We start from the raw sequence: 23699 nt of genomic DNA, 5'->3' as shown, positions 1-23699 counted from the left end.
CATCCAAAAAAATCTGAAAGCATCCTGCAAAAACTTGGACAGTCGGTGAAGACAAATTAGTGGGATGCATGTGATGGTTGTAGCTATTGAATTGCAAGCCAAAGGCTTGTGCTGTGGGGACCATTCACAATCTGGTATTGAGCAGGCTTAAATCTGTTACCTCAGATAACAGAGATCACACATAACTGTCAAGTTACAGTCTAAGTCTTTTTATAATGATGCCCTTTTTCGCAGTGTTCTGGTTTGAAGGATAAAAAGCAAAATATTTCCTGGCTGTTTTGTTAGACTATAATTAGTGTTGATTGTAAAATCTGTTTCTGCACAAGGAAATCTTCTCTTTTGTATTGGGAAATCTTCAGTAAGATTTTTCAGATCTGTGTTGGCCATTCAAGGGTTTTAGGTGAGAAGGCATTTCCTTTTTCTTCCCTTGCAAAGAAGTTGTGGAGAAGAGTAGTAAGAAAAGCGATAAGGTTTACAGACTACAGGAGAGTGGAGGAACCAGGAAATTTGGAGAAGAGGGGCAAATTTTTTTTAAGTTTCCTTTTATTTGTTGTCATTATGAAGTAGAGAAGTAAGGAAAGCAAGGTGTATTTGATACCATGAACATGACTGGAGAAAAAGTGCATTAGGGTGCTTATGCTGTCATCTGTTTTTCAGTGTCACAAAGTATCTGAAAAGCATTACTAAGTGCTATGTGCTTATTTGCATGTAGAAGGTATGGTTTATGTAGAAGGCTGCTGAGGTGGCTCATACCATGCTCACGTAAGATTTTCCTTAATAATACTGTACTACACTGCGTCTGTCAGCTTCCTCTTTCCCTCTGGAGAAAGACATTACTGTATTCTGTTGTTTTCTCCCCTACAGGTAGTTTCCTCTCTGAGGACTCCTAGGACTTCTTGTTCAACAAGAAGCAGTGTGCTGAATTCCCTCTCTTAGCAGCTTGTGTTCTTTGTCCTATGCCTGGCTACAGCCTTTCCCTCATAATTCAGTTTCTCTCAGCAAGAGAGAAGTCTTTCATGAGGCAGTGGGAAGTCTAACATAGTTTAGTATCATTGAAAGACAGACTGTCGCCCTTTCATCTTAGTGTAAGAAATAGGCCTCAAAGATTTTCTTTACAGAATTCTGGCTGAATCAAGCAAAGTAAAGGAGATTAGCATAGACACCGTCCCTTTATAACGTATCATTTGCCAAAGTGAGATGTACGGATGTTGTGATAAGAGCCAGGGTCTAATTTTGTAGGTCTGATCTCAGAGCTGTCAGCCTGCCTTGAATCTTGTGGTAAAGCTGTGGAGAGACTTCCAGGTTATTTTTCTTGATGTGAATATGGCTTTCTTTAGTACACTTCTTGATAATTAAAACCGTGCAAAAATTACATTTTGTCACATTTACTTTAACACTACTTCAGTGCTGGCTTACTGGCTGTTAGTGTAAGCCTGATGTCTGTATCTGGAATATTAGTAGAAACTCTGTAAGAATGGGCTGCATCAGATGACACATGGAGGAATACAGCAACCTGAGGAACAGTCAGTGGTTGTCCTAAGGGAAAAGTCAGGGGCCATAAACCTGTTGAATTTCTTGAAATGAAAATATGGTTGTTATAATGTAGTTGGATTTCCAAAAGGCATTTGACACAGTGCCTTGATCAAAAGTCTTAATGAATCCAGGTGTGGGAGAGAAGGAGGGTCCTTCACATGGAGAAGTAGCTGGTTAAAACAAATAGGAAAAAAAAATAGGCAGTTTTCACAGTGGCTTAAGGTTACTGACAAGGTCCCAGATAGATGACTGCTAGGACCTGTGCTGTTTGATGTACAGATACGTGATCTGGAAAGGATGGTAAGTGGTGAGAAGAAAGCATGTGAAAATCAGTTTAGATAAATGTGAAAGAGTCCAAGGGTTGGAAAAAGGAATCTAAATCTTAATTTCTGTATAAAATGGTTACCTGTACTACAACCACTCATAAACAAGATCTCAAGGCTACAATTAATATCACTGAGGAAAAATCAGCTCAATGCCTACTACCATCCCCAGAAGGAAATTGTGTGCTGAATGATTAAAGGTCACACCACCACCATGTAAATCCATGTAAATCCATGCATTTTGCATGCTGCTTCTGCTCTCTCAGCTCAGAAGTGCTGTGGTGACACTGGAAAAAGATCTGAAACAGCAAAAAGGAACAGAAAACTTGGACCGAATCCATTTCATAAGAATTAGGAATCAATATGTAAGAGTAACCTCTAAAAAGATTGATCTGACAGCAGGATGAATTATTGTAGCAGGCAATATGATAGAAATCTCTAAAATCACAAAAATAAGTAGAGGGTTGTTTTTTTTGCTGTCTGCTTCTCAGCTTTTGTAGATAGTGAAAATGGCATTTCTCAAGTGTCAGATTACAAACAGAAAGGTGTTTCTTCACACAGAATGGTTAAGCTGTGAAATTGTTGTGTCTGTTAAAAAATTCCCATAAGTGTCAGGGAGTTTTTGTACCAATTAACGGAAGAAAAATGTACTGCAGCGTATTAACACACATGCTGCACGATCGGCTCATGCATTCATCAAGTGCTAAATTACTGAAGATGAGGGGAGGATTGTGGAAAAGGATTGGTTCATACTTACCAGTTTTGATACTTTCCTGTGGTATACTCTACTGTCAGCTTTCTCAGACAAAGTATTAGATGAGAGGTATCTGATTCAGTACGACCATTATTTCAATTATATCATCTTTGGAAACAAAATGGGAATGGAAGACTCACATGTTGGTAACAAAAAGCTCTTAAAAGAACTGAAGTTACCTTCTGTTTGGTTTCAGGTATGTGAAGAATATTCGTACTGTGACTCGATAGAAATTTTGCTGCAATCCAGATCCAGTGTTGTTTCACAAAAGCCACGTGAAAAAATGCATTTATCAATAAAATGTTGACATACAAACATTAGAAGAGCTAAATGAGATTGCTGCAATTGAAAGAGTAATCTGGTTGTCATTAATATTATACATGAATAAAATCATCTTCAGCTTGCTTGTAGCTGACATCTTCAAAGAAAATTGTGGTTGGATATAGGATTCTCTTAAGGTAGGAATTAACTTGTTTTAATTGCATTCGGAATTTTGCATATTTATTCCCAAGGAAAAATTGCTTTTATTTTTAAGGAGCTGCACGGTTTGTCATTTGTTTGTTTGTCTCTTTCTTTCTTTTCCCCAATCTGTGTGAAATAAGTTCCAAAACTGCAGAGGACTCCTTGGCAGACCTACAGTCATTTTGAACTCCTGGCTTAATATCTTCAGTTTGTTTTTTCTAAAGCTTGTCTTATATTTTTATAAAGAATTATCTATTTTTTAAAATTTATTTTCATTTTTTTGCTAATGCAGTGACCAAAAGCTCATTAATGTTTTGAGTTCCTTAGTTGGCTGGGTAATCCGCTTTCCACACTGAATATCAATTATATCAGTAACACGTTGGCTCCAAGAATCTATTAGAATTTTTGAAGTCATGGACATAATGATACAGACAGTAAGAACATTCACAAATAAATATGTGTGATGAAGAATCTGCATTTCAGGATGTGGCCAATCCATTAGTTGTTGGACTAAAGACATTTTTTCTCTTAGCAGATTGTTTATTGTCTAATTAGGCTTTTTACAGCTCTTTCTGTAACATGTAGAACTGTCTGCTGTCAGAAAGATACTGAATTATATCTATTAGCTTGTGAGGTCCAGGAACAGTGGGTAACTGAAACTGAGGAACACTACTCCTGCATTTCTTCAGCATCTAAACTCATTATGTTGTTAGAGAAACGCCCTGGAGAAATCATCTGAGATTCTGCTGGAAGATCAGCACCATCCTAATCCCCTTCCAGTAGATAAATCTTGTTCCTTGCAAGCACAGCGAACAGGGCCCTTCCTTTCTCAGTACCTGGTTGGGATTGCATCTTCACACTGCATCAGGTACGTTTGAGCAGGCCTGCCTTCCCTTAGCTTTTACCAGAACCTGTAGGATTATATGTCCAAAGAGATGCCTCAATGTTCTTTAGTCCAAACTCATGGAAGTTGCCATTGAATTAGTGCACTGAGGAAGAAAAAGAATGCTAAATGATTTTATCTGAAGGAAGAATCATTTGATTACATAGGCTGCTTAGTGAAGCATGGTATGATGTAGCCTGTATGCTAAACCAATAAAACAAAGCTCTTCCTGACTTTCTACAACTGCTGCAATAATTTAAAATGAAAACCTACTGCATACCAGTTAGCCTTAATCAGTACAAATGCAGTTGGATTTATTGGTGCACAGATGCTCTTTTATTGTTACAACACAGTTCTGCACAAACAGAGCTTTTTGTTTTCAGGCAGTAGAAACAAGTTGTAAGAATCTGGTAACTGGAATGCTGTGGTTTAGAAAATAAAAAGCAGGTTTTATGTTGAAGTTTTGCTGTTTAATAAAGGCTACAACAGAAAAATCTGACTTGGTTTTTGAAAGAACGATGAGATAAGAGTGGGGTGTGTCTTAACTACATTTCTCTGCATACACTAGAAGTGTGTGCCAGGCAGGAATGAGCAGAGATCACAATGAACAACACTCCACACTTCTCAGCAATCTCAGCTATGAAATGAACATCGAAAAAGTGAAATGCGAAATGAAAAATGACTTTATTTCTATCATAGAACATCTGCTTCCTTTGCTTATGGCATAGATTTTTAATGTAAATACTAATTATAAAGCACATTGTAAGAGACTTTTTTAAGGTTTAGATGTCAGGAGAAGTAGTAGTATTAATGGTTTGTTTATGCTTCGGGGAGACTCGTTTGAACAACTAGTTGAGGAACAACTAACTTGAGGAAAGCTCGCTTCTCAGTGTCACTGGTTTGGGGATGTATTTTCTATCAGTGAAAATATGAAAAATAATGCACCGTAAGGTACTTGATTCTGTGAATAAGTGATAGTAATTCAGTATTCTGGGCATCAGAAATGTCGCAACTTGTGGAAAGAGGCTATTAGTCCTGCAGTGTTGATGACTCCAAGTCGTTTCAAAATCATAAAAGCAGTGGTATGCTTCAGGAAAAACTGAGCTACCTGGTACTCTGAGTATGGATACACTACAGAAGGATGTGAAGTGTATGTAGTTACTGTGTACACAGCAGATACTCACAAATACAGGAGTGCATGTTCACAATTAAATGATTCTATTTTGACCTCTTGCATTCAAAATAGTGACTGAGAACCATGCTCTGGCTGAACTATATAATGTAGGTAAACAAAAACCCTCATGGCATAATGAGTAAGGAGTACTGCAGGGTGTTCTGTCAACTCAAGCTCATTCCTTGCTCTGTCTTTGCTCCTGAAGGAAACCTCCTAGTCCTGGCTGCCATATTGTATGGACAAGTAACACAGACGCATATTACTTGAGAAAGTTTCAGCAATGAAAGTAGATGTCATTTTAAGAGACTTATGTGATCTCAATCATTTCCAAGAAATAAAAGCCAGCATAGGGACAGTCACTTCCTGGAAATAAAAGCCAGAAAAAGGAATGTTTGTAGGACAAGTACAAATCACCTACTTGTGTATGCTCTTATGTCTGTCAGTTTAAATAAACACCTACTTGGTTTTCCTTATTTAGCATCCATTGTAACAGTGTGTGCGTGATGCAGGCTCTTCACTGTCCTTTCCCGTTCCTGTTTTTACTTTCTGCCCACCAACTCTTTAGGCTGTTTTCCCTTGTGTCCTGCATTCTAATTGCTCCTTGCAATCCAAGCAATCTTGTTACTCCTGCCTCTTTTTTTCTGCTACCTCTCCTGATGCCAGCAGGAGCTATGGGAGCATGGAAGAGATGACAGAACTGCTGTTCCTGTCTTCTCTGCTTGGCTTTACCATTGCTCTTGGGAGCAGTCATGGAGAAGGTTCTACTAATCACCAAACACAGGTAGCTGTTGTATCATCCCAATGTCCGTACAGTTACTTCAAGTAAATACCTAAAGATCTTTTCAAATGAAGTCATACAAATTTAATTACTTGGCTAATACAGATACTTTTATAAGACTGGCTCTTGAAAATCTTTGTAACATTAAGCCTCTATACTCCATTTCAAGCATTTTGATGTGAAGTGGGTCAGATTTTGCACAAGAAGAGACTCTGGTACAATTTCTCTTTCCTCTTCTCCTTGCCTTACATAGTAAAAGTCAATATAGAATTCTATTAAGAACAGCAGTCATTAGGGTTGCATTAGTGTCTATGCCAGTCACGAGGTACATTGATTTTATTAAGAGAACAACTAAGGGATGCTTTTTTGTGTGGGGGTGTTTTGGGGTAGGGTTTTTTTTGTGTATGTGTTGTGTTTTTTGGAGAGAGGGATGAGTGTTTTGTTGTTATTTCATTAAATAAACTTTATTTCCACTCTTTTTCTTAGTTTTCTTTGGCTTGATATTATCTTAAATCCTAAATCACTATCACACCAACAACACTGTGTCTCATTGCAATTACACTAGAGCAAAGTATAATCTTCACTATAACAAACTGTAAGTGACATGCTGTAACTAAATTTTGTTATGCATAGCCTTTATGTGCATGATTAACGAGTTTGTAGCCAGTGGAATAAGCAACCCAATATTTCAGTATACATGTTATGCCAAAAGTTACAAACATTTCAAGTTACATTTTGAAACACATAATTGTGTAAATTAGCATTAGATTAATTCCCGTATGTCTTTTGCCATTTCCCTGTCAGAGTCAGCATTTTGCCAGTGGGTATATTAAATATTTGATCAGAACTGCAACTAGTTTTTGGGTATTGGTTAGGTGCAAGTAATGGCACCTTGGTGTGGTTAGCTGAGGGACAGCTTTGGAGCAGCAGTGTTCTCAAGATTCTGGGAACTGAGCACCTTGGCAAACAGGGTGTGCAAATCTTTGACTTGAAGGAATTAAACAGTTCCTCAAGTTGTGTCTCTTGAATACCGTGTAGAAGTTGTGTTTTGCTGTGGGAATCTGTTTCATTTCAAGCACACAGCGATCTCCTGCATTCTGTGTTTAGACCTCAAGTGAATGTTGCTTTAAAGGAGTGCTGACCAGTTAAATTGCCTCTTTGTTGAAAGGAAATTGATTTGTTCATTCATCTGAAAAAAATCACAGTATCTTTGAAAGATCAGTGAGGTCACGTTGTCTTTTAGCTTTATGGAGAACAGAGCTAGCATGTAAGAATGCTTCCAGGAAACAATAAAAGTATGTGCGTGTTTGTTTCTAGTCCAGCACTTTTGTGAATATCATTTGTCATCTTTCTCCAGCAGCTGAATATGTTTTCCTCACTGCCCACTTGAATAGCATAGAAACAGATATTCTTTTAATGTAGAGTGTATTTTAGGAAGCTTAGTCCCATAGATGTGTACGTAGTAATTATAATACACCAAGTAGAGATGTCCTATGTCACTCTTACCTTGTGTATTCATAGTCTTATCTGGTGAGATCCACCATCTAGACCTTTTTCATATTTACAAGGTATAGCTACAGTGTGACCCTACTGAATAGTTCACTTCCCTATGAGAAGCATTGTCAAGCTGGGAGGTGTGTGCTTCAGGACTGTGTTGAGGTTTTTCAGTGTATAAGAATTGTTTTGGCTGTTCGTGTGGAGGGTTCTGATCTTGAGCAGCTCCATGTCAGCAGCCTCTTTGTTTTTGCTTTCAGTTGATGTGCCTGGAAGGCCAAAAAGTTTGGATTTCTTTGTATTAGTTTAATGGTGCTGGCATTGTACTAACATGAGGGCTTTCAGCTGGCTGGATAACAGAGGCTCTACAGTTTTCTCTTCAGGCTACAGTGCAGTTTCAAACCTATTCACCTGAATCTTAACAAGGCTTTTAAGCTATGTTAAGCTAAGCAAGTGTACTTGAAAAATACATCCTGAACTCAGTCAGACAGGGTCAGGGTACATTGCCCCCTATTTAGGCTGGTTAATCAAGTTCCTTGTTGTTTTTTTATAGCTGTTCTTGAGTTGCTGTGGTCTATTTCTGTTCCTTTCTAACAGTATCCATAGAATAGAATATCTGAAATTGAAAGGGACCCACAAGAACCTCTGTGTCCAGCCCTGACCCCACACAGCACCACTGAAAATCCAAACCCTGTGTTTAAGAGGCTGTCCAGACACTCATTGAAATCTGGTATTTGGGGCCATGCCCACTGCCCTGGGCAGCCCTTTCCATACACACAGGCCTCTGGTGCAGATCCTTTCCCTAAGGCCAGCTGCCCTTCCCCTGACACAGCTCCATGCCGTCCCCTCGGGCCCTGTCTCTGTCACAGAGCAGAGCTCAGCGCTGCCCTCCGCTCCCTGTGAGGAGCTGCAGCCACCATCAGGCCTCCCCCTCAGCTCCTCTGCTCTGGGCTCAGCAAACCCAGGGACCTCAGCTGCTCCTCATATGTCTTGCCCTTTAGACCCCTCACCATCTTTGTAATTCTCCTCTGGACACTCTCTAGTAGTTTCATGTCCTTCTAATGTTGTGGTACCCAAACCTGCACACAGTGCTTGGGATTACCCTCTGGTTTTCTAAGCATCTCAACCTGATAGATACCCCCACATTTTTTTGAACTCTGCTCCACACAGGGCCAGTCTGTTTATTCCCCTGTCTGTTACCCTGTAAGCCCTCATGTTGTAATCCTTCGTGGTTCTTTTACCGTGTATCTTTTGTCTGCTGGAACTGATTTTAGAGGTGATAGACATTTGTAACTGAGCTGATCTGGATCATTGCTTATTGTATAATCAAACAAAGCATGTCCCAGGCCCTTCTTGAAAAGGAGCCCCCCACCCCCAGCTGGCACAGTGACCTTGGTGCAAGAGGGTAAGGAGAAGGGCATCACAAGCATTTGGAGCTCTCGTGCTGCCAGCATGAGGGGCACTGAGGGAACACTGCCAGTCTCTGCCAGTTCGTATTTGTCAGTTTGTTACTGATGCAAACTGTTCTGAGTCATCAGCTGCTTGTACATCTTTATATAGAAGACTGGATGATACTTGTTCACTTTTGCTTCTGGGGTACGTGATGCAAAAGTGGTGTGACTTGCGGTAGAGAAAACACTTCTATAGACATTTTTTGAGCCACCAGTATTTTATGCACTGTGTCAGAAGTGTTTAGAGATATTTTAGTAGGTTGAGCAGTCTATCGTGCATTTGTTACACAACAACAAACACTGTTTGAAATTATAATGCCAGAACTATCAAGCATTCCTGCATTTAGCTTGAGTTAATCTACAAGAATTTCAAGCATTCCTTACTGCATTTCTTCAGCTACTGATCTAAATAGATCTTTGGGTAGTAATGTCAGCAGTGTACTAGGTACAGGTATTTTATGTTATTTAAGATTTGATTCTACTTAAGCAGAGGATTGAAAAGCTGTCCCCAAAGGAGTCCTGCGGTGTTTTATGGCTGGAGCCTGAAAAGGCCATGAAGGAGAACATCTCTTGTGTCAGTAACTAAGCTACAGCAAATGAAATCAGATCGTTAAGGTCCTGGCAAAATGTTTTACTGAGAGCAGCTCCAAAGTTTTATGTGGATTTCAGAGAACTGAGCAGATTTTGTTGTGTTTTTGTTGTTTTTGTTTTTTCTTTTAAAATACTTTTCCAAAGATGTGGTGTCCTGGAATGAATCTGAAATAATTTGCAATTACAAGTGAGACTATTTCATACTCCAGGGTGCAGTTACAGAATGATAATTCTATTATGTTTTACTGAACTTTTGTTCTCTTAGGATACAAAAGAAGGATGGAAACAGATGCACCTTTTAAACTGCGCCATTAGATTTTTATTATTGTTTTGGCAATCTGCACGAACACTGTGCTCATCTGACTCTACAGTATCTTGTGCTACCTTATATTTATTTACCTACTCCCAGTGGGTTTGCCACATTTCATTTTGATGATGAAGAATGTAAGTACTGCAGACAACACCATGGAAATTCATGTAGCAATTACTTTAGCTACAAAATGTAGTTTTGTTTCTATAAAGTTATACCTGCTTCTAATCTCTGCTACATTTGTCTGGATCACATAGCTGACAGTGTATCAAGGCAAAGGAAGCCAGAGCCCTGCTTAAGATTATTTCTTCTCCATAAACCCGAGTTGGGCACAAGCAAAAGAAGCGTGTCTGGAAGGAAATCTTCTACCTGGATTGAAGTCTTTGTGCCTGAGTTAGCAAGCTGAAGTCTCAAACTACCAACTTCAGCCATAACTTTAAGCCTTCTCAGAATGTACACAAGTACCAGCAGGAAAAATTTGTTACTTTCAACCTTGGTATTTAAAACAAAGAGAAGGTATATATTGGTTTTCTTTCTACAAAGGTTTAAGGCACTTATAGTTGCATATGGTTTTCTGCGTTCAGATATTGTTTGATCTGTATTTTAGCATGTTAAACATAAAACTGAGTTTGACAAAGTTAAGCTCCATTCAGAAGGTTTCAAGTGGATAAGATGCTTCCATTATTTCATGATGACTTAAGCTCTTTTGGCACAAACCTTGGAATATTTCAGTGTAAAACAACAGCAACAACAAAGCCAAGTTAGTTTAAAAAATAAAATAAAGTAGTTCTTTTCCATAACTTGATTCTGTAGATTGGAACGTGTTGGAACGTCCCAGTAGTGAAGATCACCAGCATCGTGGTGCAGCACTCTAAATATAACGGGTTACTTGTCTTTTTCCTAAAACATGAAGCTGTTCATGATTCCCTTCTGCAAATGATTTGATTTGTAATGCAGGGCAGACTGCAGGAAATATTTTACAAACTCACCTTTTAAAAACGGGCTGGTTAACTGCAGTATCCAAAGCAAATAAAATAGTTACCTTTGGAGCTAACTGTGCTTAGAACAGAATATGCCTTTAGAATGCAGAATATTTTGTGTTTTCAGCATTATCCTTCTGTCTTGGCAATTCATTATCAGTTGTCTTTGCAAGGGCAAAAGAAATGGTACATAGACCAATTTTAGTAATTTTGATAGTATCAAGATATAGTTGTTAGTGACTGTAATGTCTGTCTTCTTCACCATCAGGTTCTTATAATTTACATGAAAAAAATACTTTTGAGTACAAAATATGGTTTGCTTGTTTGTTTGTTCCTACAAATTGTATTCCAACTTTTCAGGGTTACAGTGTTCAATTACAAAGTGTTTAAATGATGTCAAGTTCTACTGATTATTTTTGCTTGTTATATAAAGATTTTTACTTTTTTTTTTTTGTGCAAGAAGTATTCAGCATTTTCTTATTGCAGTTAAACCACAGTATTTTTTACTAAGTTTGCTAAGCAGTGCTGTGTAGTACAGTGTGTCTCCCTTTCCCTTCCCTGATCTCCCAGGATAGGACACTGCTGCTGTACGATCACATGCTAAGTGCTACGTTCAGCAAGAAAACTTGCTTCAGTATTAAAGCCGGTCAGATGTAAATTTAGAGACGTGTCATCTCAATAAGGTCTTGTTTATTGAATACATTGCTCTTTAATGAGTGTTAGAAGTAAGGGGTTTCAAAAATAGCTGTTTGATCCCTCTCATACAATATTTGTCATGAATTTTGAGCAAGCAGCCTGGCACTATTTCTAGGCAGGAGCTACTTCTGAAATCCGGTAAAGCCATTCAAACTGTCCTCCTTCAGACTCACTAACATCATGTTGCCCATGAAAAAATCAATAATTGGGCAGCTGGTGCAACTGCAACCAAATTGCATTTGTGCCTTCAGCTACCCACCTCTTTCTGTACTCGCTCTTTTTTGATCTTACACTTGTTCTTCAGGCTCCTGTGGGAGTGTCCATCTCTGTTAAATATTTATGGAGCTGTGGTATCAAAGTGCTGCTTTTAGCAGTGTTGCTAATAAGTCCATAGCAGTTTTACAGTTCTGTGCCAAAGCAGAGAAGTGCGATGCTCCTGTTTGACTTTGTAAGAATCTTCAGACTTTAAAGTAATAAGTGACTTTTAGTTTTGTGCTTTAAGTTGGAACTTTTATTTGGGAATGACAGAGTAGTAAAACAGTCTCTTATTTTAAATAAGATGGTTGATGTTTGAAACTCTGAAACAAGAGTGAAGGGATGTAGTAAGCAAACACTGCGTTTAGTTTTTCCTGTACTCTTTGGATTAAAGGTAGAAATGATATTTCAATTGCTATAAATGTTACAATGATGGTGACAATAAGTAGTACAATAAAGGCTATGATACAGCTCTTTTATTATCATAGAACTTTAAAATGCAGCAAACAGATCTGCTTACCAAACAGGTCTTTGTCATATAAAACTCTGCTAGGGTCTCATTGAATTAAGGTAAAATATTTGAAAACTGTCATATTTGTATTGTCATTTTTGTTATACTGCAATGTTTTTTGTAATACAACAAATTAAAAAATAGCCTAGGAATTTCTTATGCTGAATTTATGCAAACCAGAGCAAGAACAGCCTTGAGGCCATGACCCGGCTGGGCCTTCCAGGCCCCATCTCTTTTGGGAGGATACACACGTACTGTGTGCCCTTTACCTTCAGACACATGAGAGGAGGGGTTGAAAGAGCAAACTAAGTTTCCTTTCTGGGATGAATTACTGCCTGATTCTAGTGCTGGCCTTGTTAGCTTACTGTCCTCTGAGAGCACATAATGGATTGGAAGCCTCTAACTGAAAGAAAAAAACAAACAACTAAGACAGCCTGGGCCGATTTCAGCCATTCTCAGATGCAGAAGTTTGCTGTATCAGCTCATGTTTTGTCCTTTTCTTCCTTCAGCTGGAGCAGGGCCTCCTTTGAACTCTGAAGTGGTTGGTCTGTTTGGTAGGAGCCAAGCTGGCGACCACAGGCAGGCAGACCTGGAATATCCAGCAAGCACTCAGCAGCTTGAGAGAGGCAACAGCTGTTGGGTGTTGGTTTCTTCTGACTTCATGAGGTGCTGGGAGGCGTCTCTTACTGGCAGCGTACAAAGGCAGCTTTGCCCCCGTGTACCCACAGGGTATTTGTACTGACACATTTAATGGCTAATGCAGAAAAGAAAACCACACTGTGGCCCACCAGATTTTTGAGGCATAAAAGGCTGAGTGAGAAAGATGAATGTCCTTTTGGATATTGAATGAAGCTGGAAGACATTAGCACAGTTTATAGTATCCTGTATTTTAAATAGGGAGTTGTTTTCTGGATTAGTTTTGACCCTGTCACTTCTCTCCTTGTGCTCTTCCAGAGATTGGTTTCTTGCCATCACATCAAATAGAAGCTGTTTGCTTTCACCTGAAGTGCTTTCATGCACTGTCCCCATTCTATCATATTTAATTTTCTTTTAATAATATGATGATTATAGTTGCATTAGCCATTTGCTACATTTTCAATACCTCTTGCTGATTCTTGGTTTTGGGAAAAGTTCTTCTTGTCTATTCAAAGCCACATCATTGCTCTGTTTTATAATCCTTGATAATTTTGCTTTCCTTTGACTCTGAGAGTCTTGAGATTTGGAGAGTGGTCCGTACATGTAGAGCAGTATTTGACTGTATTATGTTGCTCACCTTTCTGTATCTTGTTTGTATCATATATAGCCCTTAAGTGTGCACATAGGCTGTAGGGCTTTTTTTATGGAAGCAGATGTCAGTTTTGCAGTACTTGCTGCATATTCCTGAATTTGCCAGATGTTATGGTAATGTACATAATATTTTGAGCAGTGTGCTTACGTCTTTTATATTATTCATTTTTGAAGACTGTTCTACCATGTACTATATCCGTACTACATCAAAAAATAAATAGATCTCTCAGCGTGCAGTAATGAAGTTTAAATTTCTGCCATTTCTATACTGCATCCACCCTACTCAGGCTCTCAGTTCCTCCATGCATTCCCAGCCCTCTGTCCAAATACATACAGATTTCTGCTTCAGGATCTCAGCAATCTCACTGTGCTCCAGCCTCTTCTCAGGTTCCCTCATGGCCCCGTATCTCCTTATAGTCTCTTAGCAGCCTCGCTTGCCCATAGCCAGGTTTGTTTGATGTGCCAGGTGGGGCAAGAGGCAGCATGTTCTGCAGCTGACGGAAGCAATCCATGTGCTGAGTTCCAGAAATAAGTGCACAGCAACTGATGCTGATACCTCCTAATGATACAAGAGGTTTACTGTGTGTTTTTGCTCTTTGAGGGCACCGGTGGGATCTGCATTATTGATTTGCCTGAAGTTTTGAAGAAAAGACATGTTTTCTTGTCTGGTTTGTAGTCTCGAGAGCTGTTGGTAGTCGATAGGGATTAGCAGATACTGTAACATCATAAGCTTTCCTTATTAACAAATGTGACTGGAAGTCATTCTCTCAAGTTATTTTTAAGATCTCAGCTCCTGAAAGCTTTGGGCTTTATTTTGTTTTTATGTAGAGGGTAATATGCACTGCTGGTTTATTGAAAAGAGAGGTTTTTCTATGATGTTTACTGTATTTTATTAAAGCCTACAACTATTGAATATTCACAGTAGTGTAGTTGTTTGTGTTATCTGGAAGCACACCGATCTGAAGTACCAGAAGCTGTGACATGGTAATGTGAACATATAGGGGCTTTCTTGAAAAACATGAATATAGTATCTGCATGCTTATGTTATAAAATACAGAGACAACAGGAAGATACCAAATGCTACAGTATTCATGTTGGGCTTTGGCTTGCCTGTACAATAGACATGCTTCTGCTTTCAGAATACCTGCTTATACCTTGTGATGTGAATGTCCAGCTGCTTCACAGGGGCTTGCCCCTGACTTTAGGGGAGATCACAGGGCAACATGCTCAGCGTGCTGGGTCAGCTGCTGTAGCAGACCGGTCATCCCATGTTGGCATCAAGCAGTAGGACACAACTAATCCAAAATGGGGATTGCTTCACTGGAGATTTGAAGGGAAAGGGGACTAAAATAGAGGCCACCACAGTCATTGTTCTCCTTCTAGGGTGGCCCAGGCTGCCGTATACCCTGGTGACATGAGGGTGTTTTCCCTTATCTTCACCAAGTGACCCATTAGAGTAACTGCAGAACTGCAGAAAGTTGCACTCATGTAGTACTGAATCTGAGCAAACTGCAGCCATACAAAGATGCCCAGTAAAGGTGTGCATGTGTGCTCTTCCTGCTCTTTGATACGTTTGCTATTAATGTGATGTGCAAGTCCACAGTAGTAGTTGAAAGCAACTCATGAGAGAACATTTCTGTGGGAACAAAAGTATAGCATTGCAGCTTTTCCTTAGTGTTCCCCAAATCCCTCTCACATGGATTTCATTCACATCGCGATTCCCTGAGACTTTCTGCAGCTTTAGACCCTTTACATTCATCTGATTTTTTTTCTGTATAGAGCTGGCCTGGGCACCAGTAACTGTGCAGACAAGCAAATGCAGAAGTTTGAGGTAGTTCTTTTGTTTGCCAAGTAGTCATTGCACTTGTTGAGTAGAATACAAGGGAGTGGGTGCGTATCAGCTCCTGTCCTGCCTGATTGTACATTCCCAACACAATCAATTCCAGTGTCCTATCGTGCTGTGCCTGGCATATTTGCATCTCAGAGTGTATGCTGTGGGGGAAGGATCTGGCATGGAGCGGTCTGCATGTGGTGACTCATGCACAACAGACCTCCCGAAGGTTCACTGAGCTACCAGCTGCTGCTTGGTTCTGAGTCCCCTTTCTGTCCCCCTGACACAAAACAGAGCATGCCCATTCAGACTGCTCGATAAGCTTCTCCTATCCTATCTCCTGAGCTCAGACACTCTGCTTGCCCAGTCCTCGTATAAGTGTGGTCTGCTGGTCCCCCACATCAGGTAAATGCAAGAGATTGTAGAGCACAACAACTGGCAGTGCTGCCTAGCATTGTATGGACCCAGTCACTGTCATTCTGCAGCTGTTGTTTTAAAAGTGAGCTTTATGTTTTAAAGAATCTCCTTAGCACAACTGTTAGGATGGGGCTGTAATGATTCCTGTGTCTGTGTGTATTGATCCGTCCAGCACAAAAAAGTGTTGTTTTCACCCACCTACATATGCATAGGTCCTTCAAGCGTATTTTACCTGGTGTTCTTTAAGTAACAGTTAAACTGAGGTCGTGTTTCTTGCATGATTTTGAAGAATTTTACCTCTATTGAAGGATTTGTCTTTGGTTGTGCTATGTTTTGAAATCACTTCTAGTTTCTTATTTGCTTCTCTTTCATGGAAATTAACTTTTCATCCATGTCTGTTAATACAGATGTATATTGGTCCTCTTTATATTTTCTATATGTTTGAAGAGTATCTGTAATGAAAATACACAATAGGGAAATAATCTGTGAATAATTGGGAATTTGTGTGTATCCTACCTATAAGGACTTCAGGAATTCCTGAGCAGAAGTTTTAGGCCCTAAGTACTCTTCACGTGCATGCTTACAGTGCTGCAGCTCTAGGTTAATTCATCTGAGAAGGAGTGCTTTACAAATAACTACCATACTGTTTGTCTTTTTAGGCTGTGAAGCATGTTACAGAACCTCACAACAAGTGGATGAAGGGGAAAGGAAAGATTGCCATCGATAGCTAGAATAGCAACATGGGAAATACAACCACCAAATTCCGCAAAGCTCTTATAAACGGAGATGAAAATCTGGCCTGCCAAATATATGAGAGCAACCCTCAACTGAAAGAAACTCTTGACCCAAATACTTCTTATGGAGAAACTTACCAGCACAATACTCCACTCCATTATGCTGCTAGGCATGGAATGAACCGTATCCTGGGGTGAGTGGAATTCAGTATTTTTTTTGTCTCAATAACTGATCTAAGAAATTCCAGAGTTTTAGGTAGGTTATAAATACTGCATGTGTGCATATGAATGTATTTATGTACGTGTGTTACAGCAGAATTTGTGACATTTTCAAATAGTAGTAGAAAACCAAACAAATTAGCCTATAATCCTAGTCTGGCATAACAGATTTTAATTTTATTTTTAGTGACTTTGTCTTCTCTCTCCATAACATTAATGTAGACAATTTCAGATTGCTTCCTGAAGACTCCTATACCACGGCTCTTTGAAAATAATGACTGTTTTACTGTTCTTGATCATAGATTGGTCTGGGTTGGAAGGAACCTTTGTGTTTTCCTGTTTTATAAGAATCATTTTGTGTCATAATGAATGGTTACCACACTGATTGTGTAGACTTTCAGATGGGACAATATGTATTTATTCTTTATTACCCAGTTATATTTTCCATTTTGGATAATAGCAGCAAATTTGAATATTAGCAAATGTGTTATTGCTGGTCAATACATACAGCAGTCTCTAATGTTAGCTGCTTCCATCCTTGCCTATTTTTGTCAGTGATCTAAGGCCAATTAAAGATTAACATCATGGAGTTTCACATCTTATCCATGTCCAGAAATCACACGTACAAGCTGTTCCAGCCTAGTATTTCATGAATTTAATTCTGAGTAAACATTGCTGAACCTTTTCTTCAGTAGGTAGTTGTGGTTTAACCCAACTAGTCCCCAAGCAAGGGCTGTCCACCCAGCCAACTCCCCACTGTTTCTCAAGTTTTTTTTTGCATGATGTCACATGGTATGTAATATCCCTTTGGCCCATTTAGGTCAGCTGTCCTGGTTCTGTCCTCCCCCAGCACCTTGTGTCGCCCCTCAGCTCCTCTCACTGGCAGGACAATAGGAGAAGCTGAAAAATGTAAATGTCATTGGTTCCTCACAGCACCACTCAACCACACCCAGAACATCTCTATATTGTCAACGTTGTTTTTCTCCTGAGGCCAACGCATAGCATCATACCAAACACTTTGAAAGTATAAGCAACTCAGTCCCAGATGAAACCAGGTCAATAATGAGTTAGAGAGAATTTCATTAATAGCCTCCTACTTACTTTAGGAAATGGAACAGAGACCTCTGCTGAACCATCCTACTGTTAATATACGTTTTATTGCTGTGCTTATATCTACAAATGATGTGCCTGTGGTATGTTCTGTGCTGAAGCTACAAGCCACTTGCCAGGCCTGCCACTGTATTTTTTTCTTCAGTTTTTTATGCTTCATGATTTCTCATCTGCCTTGATTTTTTGCTAAATATTTTTCTCTTCTCTCCCGCTTAATTGATCCTTTAATTTCACTGTTGAGTCATTTTAAAATTTCCTAGTATCCTCAAAACATTCTCATTTCTGATTCTTCAATTGTAGCAAAAACTTAGATAAACATGCTACAAAATAGCATTCAGATTTTATTTACATTTCATGTGATTTTTCTGTCTGAAATTTACAGGTTGGTTCTCTCAATTTAAGAAAACACAGCCTCATTAAAAGAATATATGAAGTTGTTTGCATATATGGAAAGAAATGGAGTCATAATTACTGACTGCTGAGCAATCCATTAGTTAATTCATATTTTGCCATTATGATGAGATTTAGAATAACTGCTTTGCATTAAAAATAATTAGTAATTTAGAAATGACATTTTACTTCTAGCTACATGGCTTCAAAGTCTCACAGCAAAACTCAGTTTTATTTTGCACACATTATAAACAAATGATGAATCATTCATTTTCCTAGTTTGTGTCCAATATTTGCAGTACGTTTTTTTTTGCTAATAAATACTGTGAAGGTATCTGTGTTTGCTGGTGTCTGCTACTAAAAACCTGTGCTGTTGGAATTACTGTTTTGTTGAGGTTCTTTTTCCTGCTTGTTTTTCTGCTGTCCTTGTAACTAATTTGTTCAAAAATCATCTGTGACAGATACTACACTAAAAAGAATATGCCTTTTTATCTAAAAGAAATGGTAGGACTTGCAGTGTGCCTGTTTACTGAGTTGGTGCTAGGAAGGACACAAATGATTCCCACTTAAGCCTCTTCATGTGGATACAGGGAAAGATTAAATAACTGGAATACTGAAATGAATACTTTGATTTACAGATGGGGTACAGTAGCTAAATATAAATGATTTTTAATCTGTATATGTTTAGAGAGAGATTTGCTATTATGGGATGTTCACAATGCTTATGGTACTGTATATTTATTTATGGAACATTTTAAATATTTGGGAATCTGTGGCTACGCTTACATGTAGTTCAGAATGATGCTCAGAAATAGCTTGTCTGATAGTGCTGCTGCCCTGTACTAAAACAAATGGCCAGACACCCTGATTGTCTGATAGCTGGTGGTGGCAGTTGAAAGGCTCAGTGAAAGCACAGACACTGTGTTTATGATGAAGGAGAACTGAGGACATCCTGGTGTAATCATCTTAGAAGTGAAGTAACAGAAGAATCTGGAGAAGAGGTTAAAAGGTCTCGAAGTAAAACTCTTCTGCTGACCTGCCTTTATATAATCCAGCACAAACTCTACTGGCAGAAATACACTCAGAAAAATTCCTCAAATGTTTTTAATCACGCAGTTGTTTTACACCAGGTCAGCAATCTGAGTCATCCAGTTGCTGTGTTTTTCATCTAGCTTTTACAGTCTAGAAACTGCATGTAGTGTATAACCGCGCAGTAGCCCCACACTTATTTGTATAACTGTGTAAACGAGCAATTAATGTATTTTCCTTTCACTAGATTCAGCAAGAATGTGTTAAAATACTACATTTGTACCTGTGGTAATTTTTCATGAGTATTATAGAAAGCTTTGATATATTAGAGAAGTTGAAATAAAATAAAATAAAGGGAAAATAGGTAGGCATTCAGTTAATATAAAACTTTTATTTGGTCTGCAGCCCAAAATAATGTTTAGCTGACAGATCTCCTTCTTTTACTGAGCATTTAATGTTTAAGAAACAAAAACTGCTGATTGTGACTAGTTAGCACAAACGAGAACATTCAGAGTACCACATGAAACTCCCAAAGGCTGTGTAGGATTCAGTGGTTCCCAGTGGCTCGTTTTGTGTGCCCAACCAACTGGCTGGTTGATGTGTTTGCCCATGTCCTGTGCCTGGTCTTCTGCTGTCCATTCTGACCTCATTATATGCTATTTCTAAGTGTTGCTCTGTGTGATGGGACTCTGTTTTGTGCGTGTTTTTTATAGAGGCCTAAGCGCCAACAGCTGAAGTCCCTGAGCCTGTGGTGCCAGCAAGCTGGAAAGACCAGAACACGTGCATGTTATATCAGTATGATTGTCATTGTTCTGTCACTAATGGGGATCAAACTGTAGGAGCCAGCAAGTAGGGTCAGTGCCTTGGGAGCTGTGTGCAGGTCAGCCAGGAGGCAGAGAGATCAATCTGCATATGTCCTTAAGTGCATGAGGTGCTGGGAGTTTTTGAGTGCCTGAAGCACATTACTGGGGACCTGCATCACATGTGCATGGGTGTGTAAGGTAATTGGAAGAACCAGGCCATCCAGAGCCAGTTACGGGATCAACAGCATCCAAGGCTGCTTACTGAGGGTAAGTCAGTAAGTCAGGATCAGTGCTGTTCATTTGTATATTTTGCCCACTGTTGGACCTTCATCCTGCTCAACAATAGAGTGGAATGGTATATGGATCATTGATGCTGTTTGTGCTCACACTGCTCACACTGGACCCTCACTGCTGTTTGTGTGAGTGTTTCTGTCTGTGTGGATCCACATGTAATATACACATATTGCATGCACGTGCATGAATGTGATACGCGCATGGCCTCACCTCTGTTTGAGACTCCATCTGGGGAGCCTTGCCACCCATGAGCTTTTGGATTTGACAGCCCCAGTCATGCTGTGGCCTTTTATTAAAAACAGAAAGGAACAAAGAGAAAAAATGCACCTTAACATCTCTCTAGAAAGCCACAGGTATTGTAAATATCATGAGAACAATTTGAGTGCCATTCACTCAGTGATTTTCTGTTACAGTCTGTGGATATCTGGTGTAGCTACTTAAATTCAGCATTGACTTTCAGAGAAGTTTGCCTTGGTTTCTAATAGAAACCTTCCTAGTTCAGAAAGGTCATCTGTGTTACAAAACCCTAACTATTCAGATTTGCCATTCAGATTTTGTTCATCACAGTTTAATTAATAGGTAAGTCATCAGTGGATAATGGACAAGACTTCTGGAAGTAAAATAAGAAGTTACATAACCATCAGAAACATAAAAGCATATGTAGCACTTTGAATTTGAGAGCTTTGTGCAACATATACATTGATTTTATTCCACTATTAAGATTTATCATAGTCCATTATGAATGAAAGTCTTGATTCTTATTCAGAAAGATTAATTAAGATTAATTAATTGTGTTTAGTGACTGGATATAAAACAGTGCAGACAAAGAGCACCTTCTTAGATAACCTGTAATTCTGCAGCATATGTTGTGGTGTGACTTTCATTGTCGTAGTTTAACTTGGGAGCCTTTTGAATCTATGACAGATTATTATTTTTAAAGTATTTTTTATCATATTCAGACACATAAAGAGACTGAGTGAAAGGGATCCCTGGAGGTAATCATGTTCAGCCCCCTCTTCAAGCAGGGCCACCCAGAGCACATTGCGCAGCATCGTCTCCTGGCAGGATCTGAAGATCTCCAGAGAAGGGAGGCTCCACAGCTTCTCTGGGCAACCTGTGCCAGTGCTCTGTGTCCTCAGGGTAAAGAAGCTTTTCCTCATGTTCAGGCCCTTTATACAGCTACATCTTAGCTCTTTTTGAGAATTCAAGCCCAAACTGGCTCATTTGGAGCAGTTACTACTGGTCCTCAGCAGAACACGGGGAGAAGTAAATAGAAGCAATGAGACAGTAACAGCTTGTGAAGCTGCTTTTGTTTCCAGAGCATTAAAAGCGAAGGTTTCCAGTTACAGAAGAGTCTAGAAATTGGGATGAATCCCGCTGAAACAAAGCAAAAGGTATTTTTGCTCTCTAGTTACAGATGCTTCTGTTGAGTGTATTTAGATACTACTTCTCCTTGTTACCAGGATTTTCTGCAACTTTTATAAAACCAAAGTCATCAGGTTATGTGCTCTTCCCTGCACTTAAAGACTATTTATGTTATGTTATTAACCTGTTATTAACCTGTATAACCTGTTACCATATTATACTTATTTTCCTTTTCTTGAAAATCTAATACTGTAAAAATAAGATCCCTCATTGGTGACATGTATGAATACAGTACATTTTTAGATTCTTTATTCAGTGTTATTTTTTTCCTTAATAGAATCCTGCAATTATTTGATCACAGTCAAAGTAGAATTACTTTTGAGCTGTAAAGAAGCAGAGTATAGCTTTTTTGGTCCTTTTTACCAGGGTGACTAAGTTTTGTACCACGTAGTGTTTGTGATTGTCAAGGCGGCTGGTACCTGCTGAATCATTGTGTCAGGTGGCCTAACCCTGGAGTTGGGAACACATGGCTTTGTCAGCAGAGTGGTCTACTGGCTCATAGGAATGATGGCTGGGAGACTTGGAGTATCTGATAAACAGAAATCTGACAGACTTTCATTGCTAAATGCTATATCCAGCTAACGTATTCAGTGACATTATATATAGACTGTGGATGAGTCAATGTTTAAAATTCATACATTTTCCAATTTAAATAAAATCACTTCATTGAGATATTTAAGGGAAATAAAAAGCCTCTGCTATTGATGTCATTAAACATCAAGCAACACGCAGATTGAATGGGTTTTTCTGAAAGAAAGGAGAGAGGAAGATGAGACAATCTTTGTAATACATTCGCTATTGTAGAAAGAGTAGAAGGGATAAAAAACCTGCTAGTACTGGCTGTGTAATTCCATCATTGCTTCTATATAAATAATATCAACACTAGATGTCATACACTGCAAGATGATTTACAAGCTGATAGGAAGATAACAGTCCCTGCACAGAAATACAAAGCTATGTGTTTAAATGGTAAAGATGAACCCATTCCTTGGTAGCTTCATGGTTATTATTTCATCTGACAATTTTTTAAACCAATCTAAAATAATCTCAGCTACTTGAGAGGAGCATTCCATGTGGGCAGTCTTTTTAGAAAAAAAAAAAAAGAAAACGAGTTCAAAGGATGTATTTGGAAAGAAAGCTGAGAAGATCACACCAAAGTTTGGGAATTTGTTCTAGCTCTAAAGAAATAAATAGGGTGAGGGGCCAGAGAAAGTGATGAATATCATACAGATTTTGCATTACAGAAGGCTTCAAGTCACAAAAGTTGCTGGTAAGCAGCCAGTTCAGTTGGAAGCTGCTCTAATTTGGCACACAACTCCTCTTCTTTTAAAATCTTATTTAAAATACTGAAATAGAAGCCAGAAGTGGCATGGAATCATGGAAGCAGCATTCCTAGCCGTCCAGCAGGCCAAGCTGAGGTCACCCAAAAATGAAATCCAGTCACTCATCAGTTAAAGGTAACTTAAAGATCTTGATACCTTCTCATATGAGGATTGATTTAATTCTGTGTTTTGGTGTTGCTGTTCCTTCTAACAGGCTTTAGAACCTTGTATAAAGCATGATTGGTTTTGGTCCACTGGAAAGATTGGCCAAGTTTTGTGTCCATTGCTTTTAGCATAGTTTGTATCTGTGCTCCACAATTCCTTTGTATCCCTTTGACACTCCTGTGCATTGTCCCTCTTGGTTGTCTTTGTTGTACCAAGCCAAAGGTTACTTCTGCAGAAAGTCATACTCGGTCATAATAGTTGACACAAAGCCACTACAACTTTTCAATATGTTTGGCTTTTTTTTAGTAAGGAAAACAGCAAGTTCTTGTTGATATATATCTATGTAATATCTTTCTTAAATGTGTTTAGGTGGTAGGATGCTACGTTAATGTGAGTCAGTCCAGAGCTGGAGCCAGACCAGCTGCTGACCTACTTTTAGTCACTGCAATAATCTTTTGGAAAACAAGGTATTTGGGAA

At 39.0% G+C, this 23699-nt stretch overlaps 1 protein-coding gene across 6 annotated transcripts in view; it reads left to right on the top strand.

Moving 5' to 3' along the window:
* ANKIB1 (ankyrin repeat and IBR domain containing 1) overlaps window positions 1–23699 on the top strand; it is a 77258-nt gene that overhangs the window by 9378 nt on the left and 44181 nt on the right. For all 6 annotated transcript variants that reach the window (XM_085540580.1, XM_015853346.3, XM_085540581.1 and 3 more), the window contains exon 2: window positions 16390–16658. In XM_085540580.1, the coding sequence (XP_085396706.1) occupies window positions 16471–16658 (188 nt within the window). In that variant the 5' untranslated portion in view covers window positions 16390–16470. The remainder of the gene's footprint in view (window positions 1–16389; window positions 16659–23699) is intronic.

The sequence above is a fragment of the Coturnix japonica genome, chromosome 2 (assembly GCF_054131305.1).
Source record: "Coturnix japonica strain WE chromosome 2, WE-NBRP24, whole genome shotgun sequence".
Taxonomy (NCBI): Eukaryota; Metazoa; Chordata; class Aves; order Galliformes; family Phasianidae; genus Coturnix; species Coturnix japonica.
The sequence above is the reverse complement of the archived record's forward strand: the minus strand, read 5'-3'. Positions and strand labels throughout refer to the sequence as shown.